Source organism: Phacochoerus africanus, chromosome 3, assembly GCF_016906955.1.
Source record: "Phacochoerus africanus isolate WHEZ1 chromosome 3, ROS_Pafr_v1, whole genome shotgun sequence".
In the NCBI taxonomy this organism is placed as follows: Eukaryota; Metazoa; Chordata; class Mammalia; order Artiodactyla; family Suidae; genus Phacochoerus; species Phacochoerus africanus.
This window is the reverse complement of record NC_062546.1, coordinates 96,235,878-96,257,653: the sequence shown is the minus strand read 5'-3', so window position 1 is coordinate 96,257,653 and position 21,776 is coordinate 96,235,878. Positions and strand designations below refer to the sequence as shown.

At 48.7% G+C, this 21,776-nt stretch overlaps 1 protein-coding gene across 1 annotated transcript in view; it reads right to left on the bottom strand.

The window, feature by feature from the left end:
• SCTR (secretin receptor) overlaps nucleotides 1-21,776 on the bottom strand; it is a 76,376-nt gene that overhangs the window by 14,883 nt on the left and 39,717 nt on the right. The window contains exons 4-9 of the mRNA XM_047772190.1: nucleotides 17,601-17,707; nucleotides 13,375-13,472; nucleotides 11,299-11,431; nucleotides 10,529-10,682; nucleotides 1,836-1,896; nucleotides 422-491 (exon numbers count right to left, since the gene is read on the bottom strand). Of these exons, the coding sequence (XP_047628146.1) occupies nucleotides 422-491; nucleotides 1,836-1,896; nucleotides 10,529-10,682; nucleotides 11,299-11,431; nucleotides 13,375-13,472; nucleotides 17,601-17,707 (623 nt within the window). The remainder of the gene's footprint in view (nucleotides 1-421; nucleotides 492-1,835; nucleotides 1,897-10,528; nucleotides 10,683-11,298; nucleotides 11,432-13,374; nucleotides 13,473-17,600; nucleotides 17,708-21,776) is intronic.

Below are 21,776 nucleotides of genomic sequence, written 5' to 3'. Positions count from 1 at the left end.
CTGGGATTCATCCCCTCAACTGGGAACCTCCATATGCCACATGTGCGGCCCTAAGAAAAAAGAAAAAAGAAGTGTAGAAGGAAAGAAATCACGAGCCAAAGATCTGAACCAGTGAAGATTCAGGCCAGAGCCAGCCAGTTATGGTAAGAACCCTGCTCGCAACACGGCAGGGCTGCTGCTGCTCTTGGAAGGCATGTGTGAACTCCTGCCCCCTGCCTGCCTCACTCAGCTCCCAGGCAACATTCTTGGTGGGAGGAGCTTCCAGACCCTCTTACTGCTGACCAACCTCTGGAAGCTCAGGTTTACCCTCCACACACCTGGAGGGAGCGATGTTACCCTGTCCCACCCCTATGCTCAGCAAGCCTGGGGCTATTTCTGTCTCTCCCACCGAAGCCCAGCTCAGGGGAGGACGGCCACTTACCAGGATGGAGAGGATCACAGGCCCTCGAATGAGCCACCAGATGGATGCATTAGCATTGATGTCCCAGCACCTAGGGAAGGACAGGCAGGCATCAGTAGGCGTGGGGAGCCGGGCTGGCCACAAGAGACTCGTTTTCTAAGCTGCCCTTTGTGTGAAGGACCCATGTTATGGTCTGAACCTCTGAGGCTGTTAAGGCTGACCCACCTCTGCTGCCCAGGAGCTCTGGTGGGGCCCAGGGAGCATCTGAGGAGCAGAAGCACCAACAGAATCCATCAGGGAGCATGATGACAAACTCCACTGCTAAGAGAGGCCAGGCAGGCGACATCAGGCAGTGAAGTGTCTGGGTGACAGCCATGTGACCTGGGGACCCAGGGACATCAGGCAAGCAGGGGAGGGTATTCGGCAAACTGGAGAGTACGTGCTTGGTTTAAGGCAGCCACAACTCTGTCCAGCTGATTTTTGTGACAAGGGCACATGGGAAATGTTGATAGAACTTTCCATTTACTGTAGGGAAGCTGAAAATCCAGATTTTTTTTTTTTAAAGTGAATTCATCCAATTAAAGGAACTATTTTGGACTGAAGTTGGAATTCAAGACATTTGTAAACGCCGATGCCCTGGTCCACTCACTAGCCCAGTTGTGTCATTGTGGCAAAGAGACACAGCCGCCTGCTCGGTCCCTCAGCCCCACATCCTCCCCTTGGCCTTCTTGCAGGCTGTCCTTCCAGGAGCCACTCCCAGGAACCCCCCTGGGTCTACTCTGTCCCAGAGCGCAAAGCTTTAGAGGACAAGAATAGGTCTCCCTGTGCCCATAGAGGTTATTAAGGATGCAGCTTCTGCTCACCAGCTCCTGGGCGTCAAACACCCCATGTCGGGAGGAGCAGGGCAGGGAGGGGCCAGGAGGAGGAAAAACTGGATTGGCCCTTAAAGCTTCCTCATGGATCGGTACCAGCCTGGAGTTTCACAGTTCCCGGCTGGCACCTGACCTAACCACAGAGCTGGCAGGGCCAGTGGGAGGGCCTGGGAGGATGCAGCCACAGTGGAGGCGACTGAGCCCTCCTGCAGACTCACACCAGGGAGAGTTGGGCACTCAGCAGCCCACATTCCCAAAAACCCGACCGTGGCCCCATGTCCGAGAAACAGGACTTGCCCAGCCAACACCAAAGAAGTCAGAAGAACTGGACAGTATAAAATAGACTCTTTTGGAGTTCCCGCTGTGGTGCAACGGGATTGGCAGCATCCTGGGAGCATCGGGGAGCAGGTTCGATCCCCAGCCAGCACAGTGGGTTAAGGATCCCACTTAGATGGCAACTGAAGCTCAGATCTGATCCCTGGCCCAGGAACTCCATATAACTCGGGGTGGCCAAAAAGAAAAAAAGAAAAAGACTCTCGTTCCTTCTCTGTGCAAAAGCTTACCCAACATCTTCCAGGAAGTGCCTGGTGATAGCCCACGAAGCGACAAAAATGGCTGGGGAACCTGAAGATTAAAAATAAGGGGGTTGAGGGGAAGGAGAGAGAGGACTCACTTTTCAATACCCTTAAGAGAAAAAGGACCATCAGTGATTCCAGTCCATGGAGCGAACAGGTGCCAAGGTTTGGTTTCCATGGAAACCCCCTTGCCATCCTGGGTAAATGTGTAGCCTTATGCTCCAAGGGTGCCAAGGATTCCCTGGGAACTGGGACAGGATCAGAGTGATCCTGAAGGCTGCTTGAGGGCTGGGGTCTACTGGGAGTTTGGGGCCAGACTCCGGAGGACATCTGTGGGGAAGAAGGCAAGAGTCAAGACCTCCTGGGCAGGCCCAGTGAGCCTGTGGAGGCCATGTGGGAAAGGGTGCCCCTTTCCCAAACTGGAATATTGTGGGACACAAGGCCATAGGAAAACTGTTTTGGTCAAATACTGGCTTATTAAGAGCTTAGTCATTCAACTGGTAATGTAAGCTATCGAAATCATATAAATGAAAATACATTTTGGGAGTTCCCTGGTGGATCAGTGGGTTAAGGATCCAGCATTGTCACTGCTGTGGTTCAGGTTGCTGCTGTGGCTCGGGTTCAGTCCCTGGCCTGGGAACCTCTGCATGCCAGAGGCACAGCCAAAAAAAAAAAAAATGGGGGGACTAAAGAATGGAAAGTACCCAGGAATTTTAAAGATAAAAACACAAGAACATTTCCTGACTTCTGGTTAAACATGGCAAATTGAACCTATAGATTTATCTTTGTTTCTCACTGAAATCCCTCCAAAATGATAATAAAGAAATTAAAAATTCAGAGTTCCCCTTATGGCGCAGCAGGTTGAAGATCTAGCATTGTCTCTGCAGCAGCTCAGGTCACTACTGAGGCATGGGTTTGATCTCTGGCCCTTTGCAGTAGGTTAAGGATCCGGCATTACTCCAGCTGCGGCTCAAATTGAGTCCCTGGCCCAGGAACTTCCATATGCTGTGGGCACAGCAAAAACAATTAAAAATAAAATTAAAAAAATAAAAAGAGACCGGATCCAGGGGGCAGAGCCTCCTTGTCTGCCTGCTTGCATTTCTCACAAGTGTCCTATCTTAATAAATCTACTTCTTGCCTATCAAAAAGTAAAAATAAATTAAAATGCTACAAGCCCATAAGCATAACGAATGGGGAAGAAGGGTACAGTGGATAAGAGATGTCAACACACTTGGGAACCCAGAAGCTGGCCAAGGAGCAGTGACTGATGTCCCAGAGCAGAGAGGTCTGAAACACAAACTCCTTCCCTACTGCTGGGAGGATGCCCATGCCCGGGGCTGGGGGTCCCTGGGACCCCAGCAGATAGGAGAGGGGGTGGGACTGGAACAGTAGGAAGGTTTGAAGTCTGAAGAGGAAGCAGATATCACTCCAGGGGGCCAGTAGGACCCTCCCACCGCCAAACAGTTAGTTGTTCTTCCCTGACAGAAGTTCATTCTCTGGAGAAACTGAGCCAAGGGGAATCAGGACTCTGGCCCAGCAGAGGGTGGGAGGGGTTCTCAGCTGAGCACAGGGATAAAGTGAGAGTATATGCTGGTGCTGCCTGTGAAGCAGTCTCTCTCACCACAAGTGGCTATGGAGCTCTTGATACGTGGCTGTTCTTACATGGGCTGTGCTAAAAGTGCAAGACAGCAGATTCTGAATATATAGCATGAATAAAATAATGTAAAATATATTATTAACAATTTCTTTTCTTTTTTGGCCGCCCAATGGCATATGGAGTTCTCAGGCCAGGGATCAGATCTGAGCTGCAGTTGTGACCTATGCAGCAGCAATGCTGGATCCTTAACCCACTGTGCCGGGCGGGGATTGAACGTGTGTCCTGGTGCTGCAGAGATGCCACTGATCTCATTGTGCCACAGCGGGAACTTCTATTAACATTTTTAAGGATTTCCCATCAAGGCTCAATGGTAACGAACCTGACTGGTATCCATGCGGATTTGGGTTTGACCCTGGTCTTGCTCAGTGGGTTAAGGATCCGGTGTTGCTGCGACTTGTGGTATAGGTCAAAGACTTGGCTTGGATCTAGCATTGCTGTGGCTTGGCCGGGAACTTTCATATGCTGTGGGTGCAGCCCTAAAAAGACAAAAAAATGTATACACTGAAGTGCTAATATTTTGGTTATATTAGGTTAAATAAAATCTATTATTGGAGTTCTCTTGTGGTGCAGCAGTATCTAGGGTTGTCACTGTGACAGTTTGGGTCACTGCCATGGTATAGGTTCGATCCCTGGCCTGGGAAATTTTGTATGTCATAGGCGCAGTCAAAAATATATGTGTGTGTGTGTGTGTGTGTGTATATTACTAATTAGTGAAAAAATTAATTTCTTTTTACTGTGTTTACTGTGGATACTAGAAAATGTTGTTACATATGCAACAGAGTCTCTTTCTAATGGACATGAGGGCTTCCCCTCACCCCCAACTGGTAAGAGCACCCCTCCCCAAGGCTGCTCAGTTTTCAGACCTTGAGCAGCTAGGATTCCTTCCAGCTCCAACCTTCCAACCCCACCCCAGGCAGGGATGAAAAGATTCTTCTCTGGGGGAACCAAACAGCCCCAGACAAAGGGCCTATAGATAGCAATGCTGAGGAACCCCCAACACTGCAGCCACTTCCAGCCCAGTCTCCCTTGAGACATGTCCCCCGCTCCCCAGCAAACACACACACAGAGGGCCTTCTGAAGTGACTCACTCTTAAATATGAGCCATCAAGGTCACCGACGTCTGAGGAAAGCTGATTACATAAAAGACAAGGACCAAAACAACCAGAGAAAAGGAACTTGGAGGAAACAGACTATACAAGCTGTAGGAGGAACTTGAACAAAACAATCCCAAGAAATAGCGTCAGAGAGATTAGAGAGATGACTGCCTCTGAAAGACACAAACAGGATGCCGAAAACAGGGAGCATTCAGAAAAGAAGGAAGAGGGCTTGGAAACCGAATATAAGATAACCAAGATTGAAAAAATTCCATAGATGGGTTAGAAGATAGGAATTGCCCAGAAAGCAGAACACAAAGTGTGGCATGAAAAGTAGGAGGAAAGAAATGAGCAAATTAGAGGTCGATTCCAGGATGTGTACCATCTGATTAAAAGTTCAAAAGAGAAAATAAAAACCAGAGGGAAGGAAATGATCAAACAGATAGTGTAAGAACATTGTCCAAGAAATGAAGGATGCGTGTTTCCAGATGAAAGGACCTCTACAAACCAGCAGAAAGGATGAAAACAAACTCACTCGGGGCCACATCCCTGAATTTCAAAATGCAGAGGACAGGAGTTCCTGTCGTGGCGCAGTTGTTAACGAATCCGACTAGGAACCATGAGGTTGTGGGTTCGGTCCCTGCCCTTGCTCAGTGGGTTAAGGATCCGGTGTTGCCGTGAGCTGTGATGTAGGTTGCAGACGCGGCTTGGATCCCGTGTTGCTGTGGCTCTGGCGTAGGCCAGTGGCTGCGGCTCCGAATGGACCCCTAGCCTGGGAACCTCCATATGCCGCGGGAGCGGCCCAAGAAATAGCAAAAAGACCAAAAAAAAAATGCAGAGGACAGAAAGAAGGTTCTGCAGCTTACAAGAGAGGTGAGTAAAAAGGCTTGGGAAATAGAATGGCATGGCATGTCCCGTAACACCAGATGCCAAGACAGAAGGCCTCCAAAACTCTGGGGGAAAATGATTTTCAACCTAATTTCTATGCCCAGCAAGACTACCAGTTAGGTGTAAAAGGAGTTCCTGTTGTAGCTTCAGTGAGTTAAGACCCAACATTGTCTCTGTGAGGATGCAGGTTCGATCCCTGGCCTCATCCAGTAGGTTAAGGATCCAGCATTGCCACAAACTGCAGTGTAGGTCACAGATGCAGGTCGGATCCTGTGTTGCCACGGCTGCCCTTGCCTGGGAACTTTCATATGTCACCAAAAAAAAAAAAAAAAAAGGCAAAAAAATCCTCAAACCTCCCAACAAATTACATGTGAAAGCTCAACAAAGATATTTTAAGCTCTGCCATGAAAAAACTGTTCCTTCCATGCCTTCTTCGCTAGACGGACATTGAAGAGGGTAAAGCAAAGAGAGGGAGACAAGAAGACAAGGAGTAGAATTTTTGGAGGGCAATGAAGGAGATCTCAGCACGAAGGTTAAAGGAGTTGAGCAAAGCTAGAGAATAACCAGTCAGAGGGTATAAGGCCCTTCTAGAAAGAACATGGGTGGGCATATTAGGTTAAATAGTAACTTCCCCAAAGGTTCCTATCCTTAGAACCTTAGAATGTGACCCAAACAGGGTTTCTGCAGGTATCATGAGTTAAGATGAGGTATACTTAAACAGACCTTAATCTAATCTGACTGGTTTTAAGGCCACAAGATACATACGCACACACACACAGCGGTGCCACAGAGGGAAGAAGACCATGTAAAGATGGAGGAGAAATTGGCGCAAAGCACCTATAAGCCAAAGAATGCCAAGGATGGTGGGCAACCACAAGAAATGAGGAGAGAGGCATATAACATCTCATTTCAGGAGCCCGCAGAAGGATCAGCTCTGCCCAAACCCTGACTTTGAACTTCTGGCCTCCAGAATTTGGAGAGAATACATTTCTATTGTTTGAAGCCACCAAGTTTGTGGCAACTTTCACAGCAGCCCTAGTTTACTCGTACAGCAGGAATAAACAAAAACAAACAAAAAAAAAAGGGAACTAAAAGATTTCATGTTGTTGCATTAGATGATGGGTGGAGGAGGTGACACTACAGCATTTTCCAGTTCTGTTGAGAATTTGGGAGCATTAATGATGGCACCATAAAATGAGTAAATTAAAAGCGACTCCATGAAAAATAAAAAGCTAAATGTTGGAAGTAAAATCATTGTCCACCAGTTAGCTCAGGAGTAAAAAATATGTACACAGACATACTGATGTATATACACTGGATATGATTTTGCTGAAACCTGAAAAACTCTAAAGAAAGGATGATGGTGGTGGATGAAGAATTTTATATCCTTATCTTCCATCATAAGGAGTCAACAAATAATGCTTCAGATGAACAAATCAAGATATAGTAGAATTTTTTTTTTGGCTGTGCCCGTGGCATGCAGAAATTCCCAGGCCAGGGATCAAATCCGGGTCACAGCAATGACAACACCAGATCCTTAACCTTCCGAACCACCAGGGAATGCCAGTAAAATGTTGTTTAGAAACTTGAGGGTAAATATTAGGAGGAACAGCTGATGAGTGGAAGGATGTTACCTCTGGGAGCAGAAGTGGGAGCCTTTTCACAAGACTGCTTTTTTTTTTTTCTTCTCATTATGATACTTGTAGTTCTATTTAATTCTTTAAACTAAGTACATATGTGACTTGGATAAAAAAAAATTATTTGCCTCAATTCTGGGTACTTTGGACAAACATGGATTCTGAGAGCCACCTGTTTATTATTTTTTCTTACATCTTTAACAGTGAGTTGGTGGAAATTTGAAAAACTGATAACGGGGAGTTCCTGTCGTGGCGCAGTGGTTAACGAATCTGACTAGGAACCATGAGGTTGCGGGTTCGGTCCCTGCCCTTGCTCAGTGGGTTAACGATCCGGCGTTGCCGTGAGCTGTGGTATAGGTTGCAGACGCAGCTCGGATCCCGTGTTGCTGTGGCTCTGGCGTAGGCCGGTGGCTGCAGCTCCGATTCAACCCCTGGCCTGGGAACCTCCATATGCCCCGGAAGCGGCCCAAGAAATAGCAACAACAACAATAACAACAACAAAAAAGACAAAAAAAATAAAAATAAAAAATAAATTAAAAAAAAAAACTGATAACGGCTTAAGTCTTGGTTCTCAGTGTGGTCCCTGGACCAGAAATAGAGTCACCAGGCGCCCTGTTAGAAATGCAGAGCCTCAGGCTCTAGCACTGGCTCACTGGCTCCAGCTTCTGGGGTTGGAGCCAGGGAGTCGGGATGGCTAAGCCCCCTGTATGATTCAGGGGGAGAACCACTGCTCTGAGTTCCCTCAGTGAGTAGAAGCTTGATTCATTTCCCGTAAAAGCCAGAGATATATCCCTTTTCTGGGCACAGACTGATACCCAAGTCATCTTAACAATGTAAAAGCTCTGGAGTTCCCTTTGTGGCTCAGCGGTTAACGAACCCAACTAGGATACACGAGGATGTGGGTTCTATCCCTGGCCTAGCTCAGTGGGTTAAGGATCTGGCGTTGCCATGAGCTGTAGTGTAGGTCACAGGTGCAGCTCAGATCCCGCATTGCTGTGGTTGTGGCTGTGGCCGGCAGCTGTAGCTCTGATTGGACCTCTAGCCTGGGAACCTCCATATGCCGTGGGTGTGGCCCTTAAAAGCAAAAAAAAAAAAAAAAAAAAAGAGTGAATAAATTATGACCCTGATATGATAGATGATGGAACTGTCCATGTTCATATATGGAAATCTCAGCATATCTGGGATTCAAGGAATTCCAGATATGCAGAGCCCTATGGCTCCCGCTGGCCAGGGATCATGTGTTAATCAGGCTGCCAAAGCACAGAAGCAGGAGGGCTAAGTAAGCTCTGCCAGTTTGGGCAACTTCCCTGATGGTCTCATGAGGAGATAGGGCCCTTGTACATAAGGATTTAGACAAGCAGAAAAGTCAGTGGAGGACTTTCCTGGCAGGGGCACTTCTTAATTAAAGGAACCAAGAAGAAAGTAAATGAAGCTAATGACTGATACACAGGACTAGCCCTCTAAGCCTACGAATTGCTCACAGAAACCTGACTCTGTCTAGAACTCAGTGGATAACTTACATATGTTTATTAAATGAACAAGTGAGGAATGGATGGATGGACAGATAGGTGGGTGGCTGGCTGGCTGGCTGGCTGGCTGGATAGACAGATGAATGGATGTGAGTGTGATTAGATGGGTACATGGATGGACAAATGTATGGATGTGTGTGTGAATGGATGAGTAGATGGATGGATGGATAGATGAATGGATGTGTGTGTGAATGGATGGGTAGATGGATGGATGGATGGAAGGATGGACAGATGGATATTCATTTATATAGAATAAGAGCTAAGGGGCTTTGTAAATAGGCAGGCCTTGGTTTGAATTCTGCTTCGACCCTTATCTTCAGTGTGAGCTGAGCACCTTATGTCACTTCACTGAGCCAAAGCTCCTCTGAGAGGCCTCTGGAGGTTGTTGCGCTGATTAAATAATGCATGCAAAGTGCTGTGCTCAATGCCTGGCATATGGCAGGTGCTCATGAAGTCAGAATTGTCATCATCCTCATTGACCAGAAAGGAAAGAAGGGAGAGAGGCAATGAGGGCTGCAGGTGGATGTCTGGCTATAGTTTCCCCTCCTTCCTGGAAACTGAATCTTGAATTTCCTTTAGGCAGCTGGTCTGAGTAGCTTAAGCCAATCAATATACTCCATTCCCTCAGTCCTCTGTGGTTGGTTCCAGGTTGTGTATGACACCTAAGCTGGTCCAATCAGAGTGAATCTCAGAATATCTGCTGGGAATGCTGGGACATGGCCTCTTTTTTTTCTTTCATTAGATGTAATGGTGATCCCAACAAGTAGTCCAGAAACTGTCGGCAGTTACATTGGGAGCACCAGCCTAATGATAACACTGACATTCCGAAGGCAAAGCAGAAAGATGAAAATGATACTGAGTTGCTGGATTCAGTCTCACCTGAAGTTGGTGATCCCAATTTATATATATTTTTTTCTTTTCTTTTTAGGTCTGCACCCACTGCATATGGAGGTTCCCAGGCTAGGGGTCAAATCAGATTGACAGCTGCTGGCCTACGCCACAGCCACAGCAATGTGGGATCCGAGCCGCATCTGCGACCTACACCACAGCTCATGGCAATGCCAGATCCTTAACTCACTGAGTGAGGCCAGGAATTGAACCCACATCCTCATGGTTCCTAGTCGGATTTGCTTCTGCTTTGCCACAATGGGAACTCCAATTAATTTTTTATGTGTAAAGCCTAAGCCAGGTTTTATGATACCTACAGTCAAAAGCACCCAAACTGATACAGAAAGGACACAAGGATGAGGACATATGAATGGACCATCTAAGGAACATGAGGCAACGAGTGCTGGGGAATCACGTTGTTAAAAGGGTCTGGCTGCCAGAAACTGGGGCTAGCTTTTAGCTAGTAGTTCCCATTTCACAGAAAATAAACTCAAACCAGAGGGTTAAATATCATTACACAAGTTAACTAACTTAAGTAAGTGCACAACTGGAACTAGAAACCAAATCCTATTACAATGTGGTAAATCAACTATACTTAAGTAAAACTTTAAAAAATGAAAAGGGAGTTCCTGTCATGGTACAGTGGTTAATGAATCCAACTAGGAACCATGAGGTTTCGGCTTCGATCCCTGGCTTTACTCCATGGGTTAAGGATCCGGTATTGCCGTGAGCTGTGGTACAGGTTGGAGATGTGGCTTGGATCCCTCATTGTTGTGGCTCTGGTGTAGGCCGGCAGCTCTAGCTCCGATTCGACCCCTAGCCTGGGAACCTCCATATGCCTCAGGAAGCAGCAAAGAGACAAAAAATTTTTAAAAATGAAATAAATAAAAAAATAAAAATAAAAATGAAAGGGGAAAAAGAAAAACCCTTCTGCCCCAGTGCCCTTTCCCACATACCCCGCAGCCGCCACACCCCTGGAGAAACGTACCCCATCCAAGGGCAACAAATCCCTGGAGGAATTTCCTTTCTGAGAAGAAGGAGATGACAAGGAGGGTGTGAAGGTAGAGGCCTTCCACCAGCAGCCAGGAGTAGTTGGCCATGATGCAGTACTGGAAGAAGACCATGACCAGCTTACAGCCCACCTACGAAGAGAGACAGCTGAGCCCAAGGGTGCACCTGTGGGCTTCTCTCCAGAAGTGGCCATGTGATGGGGTGAGGTGGCCGTCAGCAGGGATCCTTAGAGGTCCCGTCCAGCCAACAGTCACTGAGGCAGTGGGCCTCATGGCAGAGAGAGTTGCAGTGAGAAGGGGATCCACACCTTCTACTTGAGGCCCTCCAGGACCTCTAGCCTCAGGTGGGTAGGTGACTTGGATGGGGTGGGGTGGGCTGGGGCAGGTGTAGGCTGTGTCCTGCAGAGCTCCAGAGCCCTCGCTGAGGCTGCCCACTGGCTGGGCCCAGGCCCCACCTCTGTGACCTAATGGCCACAGCAGTCACCCTGAGAGTAGAGCCGTCCATGGGACCCAGCTGTGGTTTGCATGGTCTGAAGAGCCTAAGAGCCTGTTAGGTCCCCAGTACCTTGCTCCCTCAGTGATGGCAGCTGGGCAGGGTCTGGGAACCTGGCCCAAAGGGTGCTGCTAGCTGAGATCTGCCTCTTCAGCTGGGCCTGGGCACTGGCCCTTCTGGATGCTGTGGGTGGGGGCGGGGAGTGGGGAAGGCAGGCAGGCCTGGCCACACCAGGGGCCCAAGCAGGCATGTTACCCTGTGGGCATCGCAGTGGGCAGCATCGTCGGAGGAGAAGAGCACGGCATCCTTGATGAAGTTGGACAGGGCCCGAAGGATGAACGACACAAACAGGTGCATGTGGATGTAGTTGCGGGTGCAGTGGAGCCTCCTGGAGGGAGAGAATGCCGGGAGGTGGGCTAGAGCCTGAGCCAGAGGTGCTGGGGCTCAGCCAGGCCCGCCCCTCCCCTGCACACCAGGGAGACCCAGGTCCTGCTCGTGACATCTCTGAAGCGCTCTGCTAGCAGAACCTTGGTGAGAGCCCAGGCTCCCGGTGCCCAGGCTACTCTGTGTCACGCTGCAAATGGAAACAAACAACAACAAAAATAAATAAATAAATAAAGGAGTTTCCACTGTGGCAGAACAGGATTGGTGGTTTCTCTGGAGCATTGGGACAAAGGTTTGATCCCCAGCCAGGCACAGTGGGTTAAGGATCTGGTGTTGCCGCACTTGAGGCATAGGTGGAAACTGCGGCTGGGATCCGACCCCTGGCCTGAGAACTCCCAATGCTATGGGGTGGCCAAAAAAGAAAAAAAAAAACTTAAGAAGAAAAAAGCTGACATTTTAAGGGCAAGATTATATTCTGCTCTATTACTTCCAGCTCCCAGAATTGTGTGCATTGGCGGGGACAAGTTGCACAGAGAGAACACAGGCTGTGGGGGAGAAATCAGACCAGGTTCTGCTACTTTTCAGCTACAAGACCTAGAGCAAGCCTTGTACTAATCAAAGCCTAGGCTTCCTCCTTGCTGTAGGGGACAGAAGTCTGTCACTTGTTCCCCTTCTTCTGGTATGGGAAACAGGCTTTCTTATGGGGAACACATTTCAGCTCTGGGTGGGGATGACTCCACCCCCCAACCTCATGACACCCCTAACCAATCAGCTGGCTGCAGTGATTGGCTCAACGTGACCCAAAGCCTGGCCTTGAGAATTCCCCCAGGACTTGAACTGCGACTAAAGGAGAAGGTCTCTTTGCCCTGGTATTACTGAGCTGGTAGTGTGTGCCTCTGCAGCCACTAGTGGTTGTCTCTGTCACCCCTTCAGAAAGCCTGCCTGAGGATGAGGCCAATGCAGGGCGAAGAAATGATGGGAGATATACCGACTTCTGTGGATACCTTTCAGCACCTAGATCCAGCCACATCTAAAGCCGGTGCCCCTAAACTTGTCAGTTACTGTGCTTCAGGTCACCTTTGTTTTTCTTAAGCTGTTTTTTTTTTTTTTTTAACTCTTCATTAATTGACATTTAGCTTCCATATATTTACTATTTCTATAAAAATTCACCAATTTGGTAAATGATAAGTTTTATTTTGGCTGTGGTTTTTTGTGTGTGTTCTTCAGGGCTGCACCCATGGTTCACAGAAGTTCCCAGGCAAGAGGTTGATTCTGAGCTACAGCTGCCAGCCTACACCACAGCCACAGCAACACGGGATCCCAGCCGCATCTGGGATTTCTGTTTCTTGCAACCTAGAGTCTGGGTAATACACCTGTAAAATGGGGATAATGATCCCTATCTCATGGCATTGTGTGAAAATTAGAAATAATGTATGCAAAGCAGCAGGTACAGCAAGTTCTTAGTGATGTTCAGCAAATGTTGAATGGGTAAAGGAATGAATGAGGTCACAGAAGCTTCAGTGTTTAGCCCCAGGTAAGATTTATTATTATCATTAATGTTATTATTATTAGTATTGCTTTTTAGGGCCACAGACGTGGCATATGGAAGTTCCTAGGCTAGGGGTCGAATTGGAGCTGAAGGTGCCGACTACATCACAGCCACAGCAACGCCGGATCTGAGCCGTGTCAGAGACTTATACCACAGCTCACTGCAACACCGGATCCCTAACCCACTGAGTGAGGCCAGGGATCAAACCCGCATCCTCATGGACACTAGTCAGATTCATTTGGCTGTGCCACAATGGGAACTCCAGGTAAGCTTTAGGTCAAGAGAGGACGAAATGGCCCACTCGGATCTTCCTCTCTCTGATCTGAGCAATTAAAAAGGACCCAAAGTCTGTGTCTGGGGAAGGCTGGGAAGATGGCAAGCTGGCGGTGTGTTCTTACCGAAAAGCACAGAGGATGCTGAGCGCAACCAGGAGCATCACCAGGGAGGAGCTGTAGCCCACAGTGTACATGACCTTCAGCTTCAGAAGGTACTGGTACTGCAGAGAGAGAGGCATGTGTCAGTTCCCAGCCCCCCACCCCTGGCTGAACCTGCCCCTTTTTGCCTCAGAGTGTACCTGCTATAGGCTCCTTGAACCCCTTCAACTCCAACAGCTCTTCTGTTCATAACCCAAAGACAGAAAACCATAGATTCATGACATCTTGGCTTAGGAAAAGGCCTTGGGGATCACCTGATGCCAATGCAAACCTCTACCCCATATACAGAGCCCCTGACCACCCTGAATTCAAGCCTTTGCTTGTCTACTTCAGGGGTAAGGATCTCACTGCTTTTTGAGGAAGTCACTGGGTATACAACAGTGCAAAGGATTAGTAATTTTTTCTCAAGTGAGTCTAAAATCTATTACTTTTTAAAAAAATTTTTGTTCTTATTTTATTTTTTTATTTTAAAATTTTTGGTCACACCCGTGGCATGGGGTGGAATCCCAGGGTGGAATCCCAGGCTAGGGGTGGAATCGGAGCTGCAGCTGCCGGCCTACACCACAGCCATGCCAGATTCAAGCTTTGTCTGCCACCTATACTGCAGTTTGCAGCAATGCTGGAACCTGAACCCACTGAGCAAGGCCAGGGATCGAACCTGCATCCTCATAGATACTAGAAAGTTTCGTTACTGCTGAGCCATGACGAGAACTCCAAAAATCTATTACTTTTATTTTAAATCAAAGTTTTAAAACTTTTATGTTGAAATAATTTCAGACTTACAGAGAAGTTGCGCAGACAGTACAGGGAGTTCTGTTTATCCTCTATCCAGCTACCCCTAATACTCACATTTTACATAACCAGAGTGCAATTATTGAAACCAGGAAATTAACACTGATACAATACTTTTAGCTACACTATAGACCAATTTGAATTGTGACTGTTTTCCCATGGATATCCTTTAAAATCTATTACTTTATTTTTTATTTTAAAATCTATTACTTTAAAATTGTACCCATTGATTTCATTTCTGCTCCCAGAGCCACTTAAAATAAATTTAATTTGTCTTGTACCTAGAGCTCATTGTTATTTTATTTATTTATTTTTTGGCCTCACCCTCAGCATGTGGAAGTTCCTGGGGCAGGGAGCAAACCTGCGCTATAGCAGTGACCCAAGATCCTTAACCCGCTGTGCCACAATGGAACTCCCATGGTTATTTTAAAAATAAACTTTCATTGTAGAATAGTTTATAGAAGAGTGACAAAGATTCTACAAAGAGGCTTATCATTTCTGAATACAGCTATTCTGCCTACCTGTCCTTCACCTATCATCTGAGCATTAAATATTCCATGTCTTTAATCTCTTTCCATAGCCCTTCATCATTTTTCTCAATTAATATGGTCCAGTTTGTGAATGCCCCCTTTTTTTTTTCTTTTAGACCGTGCCTGTGGCATGCAGAAGTTCCTGGGCCAGGGATCGAACCTGAGCCAAAGCAGCGACAATGCTGGATCCTCAACCACTAGGCCACCAGGGAACTCTGTGAATGTCCTTCTTAAGTAAAACACCCAGAACCAGATAGCTGAAGAGCTCCACAGGTATTCTCTGACTAGGAAGAAATGAAGTGGGACCATCACCTCCCCTGATCTACACACTGCACTCCTATTAACACAGCCAAATAGTCATTTACTTGTTCTACTAACTCATCTTTGATTCAAAAAGATCTCAATATAACGGAATAATGTGACATGAAATAAATGTAAATACCTGTATTTTTTAGGTTCAAAATATTGTACAGAGTTCCAAACCCAGGACTGTTACTACTCACCAGCTGTGTGACCTTGGGAAAATTACTTAACATCTCTGAGCCTCAGAGCCTTCACCTACAAAATGGGGATGATATCTATTTGCAGGCTTATTGGAAGAACAAATAGGGTATCAGGTAGAGTATCTAGATAATGCCTGGCACTTAGAAGACACTCAGTACACCTTAGTTTCCCCCCATCTTCACCCTCTACCTCTCCCCACCCATCATTCATTCTGAGTCAACAGTCTGAGATTATGGAATGAAGTATGAGGTATGAGGTAGCTACTAAAACAGGCCTCTTGTCAGTTACAGTAATGAAGTGCCTTGGAGCAGCTGTCAAGTCTGGAGTGTTTCATCCAGTTCTGGGCATGTTATTGTAAGAGAAGCATTAATAAACTGGAGGATTTCTGGAGGACGGTGACTGGGTCATCTGAAGAGAGCATTAAAAAACTGGATACACTACACCCCAAAGGAAAAAAGCAAACATAGGGAAGAAAAGTATTAAAATGATAGATAAGAAAAGGCTTAAGTGAGCTCCAGCAGGGGGAGTTACCAGAAAGTAGATTTAACTCAGAGAGACCCAATTTTTTCTGTCAATGAAAGGGGACAGGGTTGATGGATTGGTTGCCACGTGCCACTGAGCTTCCCCACTGAGATGACTGTAATTCCAGAAGCCAGGAGCCACCTCTCAGGAATGAGAGGGAGAGTCAAAACACAGTAGTTTGCACCAGATGAATGGTTCCTAAATTTGGGGACATCAAAGAGCAGTGAAATGTCAAAAAACCTGGAGGACTCGAGTTCCCTGGTGGCCTAGTGTTGTCACTGCTGTGGTTTGGGTTCCATCCCTGGCCCAGGAACTTTTGCATGCCATAGGTGCAGCCAAAAAACAACCAAACAAAAAGCTGGAGGACCAATGTGTCAACCTAGGATCCTGCCATGTCCGGGATGCCCCCCATGGCTGAGGGCATCAGCCTCACTCCCAGGACCTGGTTTTGCAGCTTTCAGTTCAGAAGCAGACTGGGCCAGCCTGAGGCATGGGGTGACAAGTGTAGAGTGCTCAGGCTGAGTATCCTGTGCCGTCCTGTGGCTGGGTTACAGTCTGTCAGGAACCCTCAGAACACCCCGGCCAGCTCTGCCTTTAAGATCTCACCCTGTTTCCAAGAAGCCATGTGTGATCTCAGTGCCCTAGCCCTCAACATCAGCAGCTGTGCAGCCGCCAGCAGAGTGGAGATGCAGACAGAAGCCTCACTGCTGTCTGTCCTGGACCCAATTGCCTATCTCTCTGCTCTGTGTCTTGGTTGGGCCACCCTCTGCACCAGGGGTCAGTAAACTTTTTTTTTTTTTTTTTTTAAGGACTGCACTTGCGGCATATGGAAGTTCCTAGGCTAAGGGTCTAATTAGAGCTGCAGCTGCCGGCCTACGCCACAGCCACAGCGATGCCAGATCCAAGCCACACCTGCAACCTATGCTGCAGCTCACACCAATGCCAGATCCTTAACCCACTGAGTGAGGCCAGGGATCGAATCTGCATCCTCATGGATACTAGTCAGAATCTTAACCTGCTGAGCCACAATGTGAACTCCAGCAGACATTTTTCCATACAGGGACAGCCAGTAAACACTTTAGGTGTGGGTACTACTTGGTCTTTTTTGCAGCTATTCTACTCTGCGCTTGTAGTACAAATGGGCATGGCTGTGTGTCAATAAAACTTTATTTGGAAAAGCTGGTGGTGGGCTGGATTTGGCACAAGGGCTAAAGTTGGCTAACCTCTGCTCTGGGTAAGCAAATCCCATTTTATTTCTCCAAATGGCAGCTTTGCCTGGTCTTGGTGCTAATGTGAGTCCACCGTTGGCAACTGGTGGGTGCCAAGCCAGGAAGTTGCAAAAAGACAATCAGCAAATGTGTACTTTCAGCATCATTTGATTAAAAGAAAAAAAAGAGAAGAAAAGAAGAGTGTCTGCTGTGGTGCAATGATTTTGGCAGCCGGGCTCTCCTGCCTGCCAGAGCCCCAGGCTCCTCTGAGAAGGGACATATGTGAGCACGCACTGTGGCCAGGCACCTGCCTCAGCACCTCCATGGGTTTACTCTGGTTCTCCTGACGATCCTGTGAGGTCAGGACTATTCCTAACCCCATTTCCCTGGTGAAGTAACTGAGGCACAAGGAAGTTAAGTCCTCCCCATCCCACCATGGCTGTGAGGCTGAGTTCAAACTCTGGCTGCACATACAGTCATCTCTGGGCTGACAGACCAGGGCAGGGAAGTGGGCCAGCCACCCCAGGGAAAGCAGGGGAGGTGAGGAGGGGCAGCCCCAGGTCGCCTGACCTCAGCCCTGGGGCACCTCACTCCACCCTCCCCCAGACACTTCTGCCCCACAGGGAGGGCTTACCCGCTTCTCGTTGGGCAAGGAGTCGTTCACATTAACCCCACAGGCCAGGTCAGGCCTGGGGAAGGTTTCCGACCAGCCATCCTGCGTGCAGTTTCGAAACATGGAACCTGTGGGGGCCAAGCATCCTGAGGTGAGCATGGGGACCTGGGACTGCCCTTCCGTCACCCTGTCCCTTTCTCTGAACCAGCTCCCCATTCGCCCAGCTGGTTCTCCTTCTTTCTTTCCTTCCTTCCTCCCTTCCTTCCTCCCTTTTCTTTCTTTTCTTCGTTTCTTTCTTTTCTCTTTCTTTCTTCTTTTTCTTTATCTCTTCTTTCTTTCTTTCTTTCTTCTTTTCTTTTCTTTTCTTCTTTTCTTTTCTTTTCTTTCTCTTTCTTTCTTTCTTTCCTTCCTTCCTTCCTTCCTTTCCTTCCTTCCTTCCCTCCCTTCCCTCCCATCCTCCCTCCCTCTCCCTTGTCTTCCTTCCTTCACTTCCTTCCTTCCTTCTTCCTTCCTTCCTTCCTTCCTCTTCCTTCCTTCTCTCTTTCCTTCCTTCCTTCCTTTCTCCCTTCCTTCTTTCTTCTTCCTTTCTTCTTTCCTTTTGTTTTGGCTTTTTTAGGGCCACACCTGCAGAATATGGAGGTTCCCAGGCTAGGGCTCAAGTCGGAGCTGCAGCTGCCAGCAACTCAGGAACCAAGCCGTGTCTGTGACCTACACCATAGCTCATGGCAATGCTGGATCCTTAACCCACTGATTGAGGCCAGGGATCGAAGCCACATCCTCATGGATCCTAGTTGGGTTCGTTAACTGCTGAGCCACGAAGGGAACTCCAGCCCAACTGGTTCTTGAAGGCTTGGTAAGAGTCAGTTGGGAAAAGTGGTGAGAAAGGTATGTAGGCAGGTGGCCTTAGAGGGGTAAAGGCCCAGGATGCATGTGCGTGGTGCACAGATCCTTGATCCCTGGACCTGCAAACCGGGATGGCCTTGAACCAGTACCCCTTCACCCACATCCTCAGCCATACCCCCTACGGCCCACTGTGCCAGGCACCAGGCTTTATTTACAATAAGGGATGTGACTGACACATGTCACAGGCCCCAGGCACCAAAAAGCCAGGCCCAAGCAAAAGTTCCAGTGTCACTGCTCTGACTCTGCTCGTTGCCCTAAGGTCCCAGCCCCACTCCAGGGGTCTCTTAGACATCTGGTGCCACTGCAACCCACTTCATCCTAGGCCCATCCATGACCACCCCAGCCCTCGCCATTCCTTCCCTGGCTCCAAACCCCACTGCCCATCCTCCATCCCCTGCCTGAGGTGTCCCTTCTGGCTTCTTTTTTTTTTTTTTTTTTTTTCTTTTTAGGGCTGCTCCTGTGGCATATGGAAGTTCCCAGGCTAGGGGCTGTATTGGAACTGCAGCTGCCAGCCTGCACCACAACAGAGCAACTCAGGATCCGAGCCTCGTCTGTGATCCTACACACATCTCAAGGCAACGCCATTTAACCCACTAAGTGGGGCCAAGGATCGAACCCACATCCTCAGATACTATGTGGGGTTGTTAACTCCCTGAGTCACAAGGGGAACTCCAGTAGCTCTGTTTTACATCTAACTTCACATCCTGCTGCTCAGCATTTGAAAACCAGCAGAGTGGCCGCAGAACTAAAACCTTCCAGGCAGCCGCCCCTCCTGGAAGGAATGGATCTACTAGTCTTTCAACCATGACGACAAGGATACACCCTGTGTTTCTCTGCATTATACATCACAAGATGACTGCACCCTAACCCTCCAGCACAAGGCTGCACTCTGCGCCCCTCACACCGTGGTGACAATGGCTCCTTGGCCTCCCCTAGCAAATGATGTGCTCCTGCGTGTTCTCCAGGGGCTGCCCAGAGCCCTTGCTCATCAAACACCTGCAGTCTGGCAGGCTAGGAGAGCAAATGAGGGGGGAAAAGGAGCCTGCTCTAAACTCTTCTATAACAGAAGCGGCGGGGGCGGGGGGGTGCCCACAGGGGGATTTTAGAACAGGAGCCCGAAGACAGGAAGAGGAGCTGCCAGCCTAGAAGGAAGTCTTGGAAAGCCCTCAGGAGAAGCGTCTCTGCATGCACGGACCAGCCCAGTTGCTTCCTCCACTCCAGCTGCCAAAGAGGGCTGGCCGAGTTCCGGTCCCTGGGCCGGATGCTGTGGAGGCTGCGGTGCAGGGAGCTGATCCCAGCCCTGCTGTTGGGAGCCTGCCTCTCCTTCTGCTCTGATGAGTATCCTGCCCAGGGCCCCCCAGCCTCCCCAGCTGGGCTTGACATGCTCCTCTTTGGCAGGCCCAGGGTCTAGGCCACTGTCTCTCAGAGTTTAGAATCAGTTTCCTCTGAGCTGGAGAAACATGGTGTGCCTTTCTAGAACCAGCCACTAATGCTGATGTACAGATTCTGATCTAACCCTCACAGCGACCCACTGCGGGAGATGCTGCTGGCCCATCTTACAAAATCAAGGCCCAGAATCAGGTAGCAGCGCCCAGCAGGGATGTGTCCCAATACTGCACTGCCCTCCTGCCTGGCCATCTCCCTGCCATCCCAGGGGGAGCTCTAGCAGGATCCTGTGGCTTTTGGGGTCTGGGCATGCCAGGTCTATGACAGCTCCTGAGTCCTGCCGCACAGATTTGGAACCAGGTGAATCTGAGTTGGAAACCCAGCACTGGCTCTTGGTTGCTGCGTGCCCTTAGGTGCAACACTTCCCTGCGCCCAATGGAAATAATCAACCACACTGCAGGACCTGGCCTGAAGCACGGCGGCACATGGAAATCACTGAGGCTGGTGCCAGACAGAGAGTGTGTGAGCCGCGGGGCTACTTCCCTTCTGCTTTGGACCTTTCTAAAATAGACCAGGAGGTGTTCCTGCTATGGCATAGCGGGTTAAGAATCCAGAGTTGTCTCTGCAATGGCATGGGTTCAATCCCCAGCCTGGCACAGTGGGTAAAGGACCCAGCATTGCCACAGCTGAGGCACTGGATACGATCCCTGGCCCGGGAACTGCCGTAAGCCATGGGCAGTTAAATAAAATATATGAGGAGTGGTGGGGCTTGGAGTCTTGGAATTCAGGAGCACGGAAGAGTTCTGTAATTAACTCAAGCAAGGTAGGTTGTTAGACAGGAAAGAATGGTATTCAAAGGTAGGCTGGTTGGATGAGAAGCTGAATTAAAAGCACACAAATTCCCTGGAATCCAGAGGCTCTTATCAGACAGCATGATCCATGTCCCTAGAGGCTGGGCTGCCAGTCTCGAGGCCTCTCCTCATGGAGGCAGCAGGGTTCCCGAGACAGATGCCGCACATGATCCAGGCCAGGTGCCCAGAGCAGAGGACAAGGCGGTGCCTCTGCCACTGGGCTCCTGGTAGAACTGCAGAGGGGACCAGGTCTGGGCTCTCCTCTTGAGTCCCTTCTATCCCACCCACTTTCTCTGGGTTTAGACTCCTAATAGGTAAGGGGTGCTGACCCAGGGTCAGGTCCCTAAACACCTCAAGGGCCCCCAAAGTACAGTCAGAATTTTTGTATGGATACATGTGTGCAGCTTGGGGAAGAGCCAGGCCACAGCTTTTATTTGATTCTTAAAAGCTTTGAGGACCCTAATCAGGTTAGGAATCTCTACTGCTTTAAGGCTCCAGTGCCCACCGAGACAGCAGGGAAAGAAAGCCAAGGCCTGACCCCACTGGGGAAGCGTGTTTTTAAATAAGAAACTCAGGAAGACCAGTGCCCTCTTAAGACTCAAAGGAATGCATCCTAGAGGGAACATTCTAAGCCCTGCCCCAAATATCTGGGGGCAGAAACCAGCCTGTGGTTTCTCCAGTCACATGGATATTCATCCTGTCTGGGCCCATGCAGTGGGTGCCCTGAGAAAGAATTAATTTATTATACTTTTTTTGGTATGTGTCTTTTTAGGGTGGCACTGTGTGGCATATGGAAGTTCCCAGGCTAGGAGTCAAATCAGAGCTACAGCTGCTGGCCTACACCACAGCTCACAGCAACGCTGGTTCCTTAACCCACTCTGAGAGGCCAGGGACCGAACCCATGTCCTCATGGATACTAGTTGGGTCTGTTAACCTCTGGGCCACGATGGGAACTCCTTTATTCTACTTTTTTCTTCTTTCAAAAAGAAAGGTCCAGAGCACCAGCCAGTCCTCACTGGGTGCCCCTCCCTGGGTTGGGATGGGGAGCCCTGAAATC